Here is a 3,448-nt window from a genome sequence, read left to right as displayed (position 1 = left end):
AAATGTCGACGCGTAATGCCTTTTTTTTATAAAAATATTCTTTAGCAACTGATTTTTTCATAATTACCACACAGCCAGGTGATTCTTTCCAACCAAACTTCTTCAATGATTGTTGGCCCATCTCTTCAAATTGAACTTTTGCATCTTTCACAACATATTGCAAAATTTCCACATTTCATAGCCAGAACTGAGTTCATGTTCACAAGAAAGAATCCAAACAAATAGAATAGAGAACAAGCCTTTAGATATGTAATTAGTATGTTTGATGTAGAATTCGCACATGGCAACAAGGTGTTACAAAATAGACTAGGAAACCACACCACCCTAATATAGACAGAGAACAAAAATGATCTAACCAGAACTATCATACAAAACTACCTGCCTTTCCATCTAGTTTAATGATTGTTACAAGCACTTTGACAGAACTCAGAATACGTGAAATATTAATTGGAGGACTAGCAATCGCCAAGAGAGTAATTTGGCGCGGAATATATTAGGAGAAATATAATTGATATATGTACAGTGTAACAGCAAAACAGGTGCCTGAATTCATGGACGTGATCACCAGCAAAATATGCATGATTTTTCCCCAGGCCTAAACATAGCCACAGAACATTCAGTTTTGCTAAGTTTGAAGATTCTTACTGTATTTGCAATTTAAGTATAGAGAGGGGATGCAGAGGGCCGGGGATAAGCTATGGAAGTCTCCACACGGCTAATATCGTCAGCACTTCTTCTACGTAGTCGAGACACGTTACTAGAAGGATTTTGATTGCCTCCATTTATATCAGCACTTCTTCTACGAGCTCTAGGTCCATTACCAGAATCTCGATTGCCTCCATTTACAATTGGAACCTGCAGCTGCTCCAAAGATGTAACCACTTCATCCATGTTTGGCCTGAACTTGGATTCTGTTGATAGGCACCTCAAGGCAAGGGTGGCTACCTTACAGGCATCATCTGTTGAATATTGTCCTTCAAGCCGTGTGTCCAACACGCGAAACACCCTACGTTTGTTTGCCAGGTAAGGCTTAGCCCATTCCACCAAATTGTGTTGCCCAGATGGTCTATTCTTGTCAACTGCCCTCTTGCCAGATAACATTTCCAGCAGAACAACTCCAAAACTATATACATCACTCTTAGCAGTAAGATGACCTACAGTAGCAATGATTTTAGATATTAACCAAAAAGCTAAATCTAGAATAACTTAAACTCAGATAAGGGAAAAATGTAACCCAACAATACCTGTGGCAAGATATTCAGGAGCTGCATATCCATAGGTACCCATTACCCTTGTAGAGACATGACTTTTGTCACCTGTTGGTCCGTCCTTTGCCAGCCCAAAATCAGAAAGTTTTGCATTATAATTCTGTGATCACATCAACAACCATATTTCAGATCTGCTACCCAAATGATTTCTACATTTATCAGATCTCTCTTTCATTATATATTGAATGAAAATGATTGAAAGTCCACATACTGAATCCAGCAAGATATTTGAACTCTTAAAATCTCTATATATCACTTTTGTTTTAGCACTGTGCAGAAATGCAAGCCCTTTGGCAGCATCAAGAGCAACCTTCAAACGGAGGCTCCAAGAAAGTGGTTGAAAATATGAGCCTCCTGTTACAATACGTATTGCCAGTGTTAAACAGACTTCTCAAGTTAAAACAATGTGAAAGATGGGAGTCATGGGACAGGAAGAAAACTCACTCCTGAACAAATGGTTTTCCAAGCTTCCACGAGGCATAAATTCATAGACGAGAAGGCGGTGTTCATCTTCAAGGCAAAAGCCAATCAATCTCACTAGATGAGGATGAGAAAGCTGTCCTAAATAGTTGACTTCAGCCTAGCAGTGAAAACAGAAACACAATAAGACAAGCATAGCTAAACCACCAAAAATAAACTCCTATTACCAACCATAAGTAATGCTACGTAATTAAGTGATGGTAACAGGTTTAAATTGTATTGATGGAAACTACACCATCAGTGTAGGTTAGAAGAACATGGACCACACTAGGCAACTTGAGACTTGCTTGCATTGCACGTTGCACCTACGATGCTGTAACACAGCCAGCACTTGTTTATTAATTAGGGTGAAGTGAAAACAAAGGATTAAATTAACCATACCAACCACTCTCTGTGACCCTGGATGCCATCTTGATTAAGTCTTTTAACAGCAATAACAATGCCAATGCCAGGTCTGGTAGCAGTCAATGAATTCTCATCAATCCACCCCTTAAAAACCGATCCAAAACCACCTTCTCCCAACACACTGTCTGGACGGAAATTTCTAGTAGCTGTCCTAAGTTCTGAGAAGGTAAAGCTCTTTAAATTGGCGGACTGCAAGATCTCACCCTCACTCCGAGGTGTCTGGGGCACTGAGATAGCTGAATTATTATTGGCGCTGCCAAGATCATTTCCATCCGTACTCACATACTTGGAATTGAACCCTGCCAAACCAAACCACATCCATTAAGGTTAAATTTTCATCAACACCAAATCAAACGTAACATCACCGAGATGCTAAATTGGATCTTCAATCATGTTTACACAATGCAAGCAATGGATATATATGAGGAGAAAAATTCAGTTTGTTAAGGTTAGACCTTAACACTAACAGGGGATGAAAGCAGCAAATATTGAAATTGAGAAAGCAGAATTACCCAAATTCATATCATATCATATAAGTATAACTCTGGTTTCTCAATTAAAAAATTGGAAGAGAGAATGAGGGAAGGGAAGCTCTTAACTCAAACTTAATAAATAAAAAATTGTTCCTTAAAAATAAAGAGGGGGAAAGGAAAGGAGTGAACTTGGAGGAAAGTGAAGATACCCATTACCCAGAAAGAGAAAAGATGGAAGCGCGAGTCAAGTGAATGGAAAAACAACGTACCGGTGTTATATGGGCTGGTTTCAGCTTTAATTTGGGCGCTCAAACAAACTCCCATGTTGGCAACAGAGAAGGCGAGATCCTGCGGAAAGCATGAAGGTTGAATTGAATAGAGAGAAAAGAAAAAGAAAAAGGAAGGAATTGGTGAAGGAAAAGGGTAAGAAGTAAGAACCTGTATGTATGGAAAAGAGAGAGAGAGAGTTTATATTGGTTGTTGAGAGGTAACATACATTCATTGGATTTGGATGGACATGTTTGATGTTGTAGCCTTCTTTCTTTCTAAGTCTCAAGTTTATGTAAGTCAAGTTCCACACTACAGTCCATTTTCATACGCTGCTCATTCTTATCGCAACCATCTTATTTTCATACTTCCATTATTTTTTTCTTTACACAACTTTATATTAATATAACTCACGATTTCATGTAATCTGAGACTTAATTATCAAGACTCCAAGTTTATTCATTAGATGGAAATAGACTTCCTCACATGCGCTCTACACGTATATCACTTTTTGTTATCACAATTTTCTTACTTTTAAACTTGTATGATCGTTTT

The 3,448-nt window shown here is 38.3% G+C and overlaps 1 protein-coding gene across 1 annotated transcript; it reads right to left on the bottom strand.

Moving 5' to 3' along the window:
- Window positions 1–222: 222 nt before the first annotated feature.
- On the bottom strand, window positions 223–3,222 carry LOC109805992 (putative serine/threonine-protein kinase PBL9). Its single transcript, XM_020368312.3, has 7 exons — window positions 3,065–3,222; window positions 2,896–2,974; window positions 2,130–2,452; window positions 1,713–1,848; window positions 1,480–1,622; window positions 1,245–1,368; window positions 223–1,154 (listed from the first exon to the last, which is right to left on the bottom strand). Exons 2-7 carry the CDS (start codon window positions 2,948–2,950, stop codon window positions 658–660), a joined length of 1,278 nt encoding a protein of 425 aa, XP_020223901.1. The 5' UTR covers window positions 2,951–2,974; window positions 3,065–3,222; the 3' UTR covers window positions 223–657.
- Between the last annotated feature and the right edge of the window lie 226 nt (window positions 3,223–3,448).

The sequence above is a fragment of the Cajanus cajan genome, chromosome 10 (genome assembly GCF_000230855.2).
Source record: "Cajanus cajan strain Asha chromosome 10, NIPB_CcT2T_4, whole genome shotgun sequence".
Classification (NCBI taxonomy): domain Eukaryota; kingdom Viridiplantae; phylum Streptophyta; class Magnoliopsida; order Fabales; family Fabaceae; genus Cajanus; species Cajanus cajan.
Note: the sequence above shows the minus strand (reverse complement) of the source record. Positions and strands in the feature narration are given on the sequence as shown.

Coding starts and splice junctions, on each gene's coding strand:
- LOC109805992 (XM_020368312.3), bottom strand. CDS start 2,950: ATGGGAGTTTGTTTGAGCGCCCAAATTAAAGCTGAAACCAGCCCATAT. Junction 1,623..1,712: donor GGAAAACCATTTGTTCAGGA/GTGAGTTTTCTT, acceptor GTATTGTAACAG/GAGGCTCATATTTTCAACCA. Junction 1,155..1,244: donor TCCTGAATATCTTGCCACAG/GTATTGTTGGGT, acceptor TTGCTACTGTAG/GTCATCTTACTGCTAAGAGT.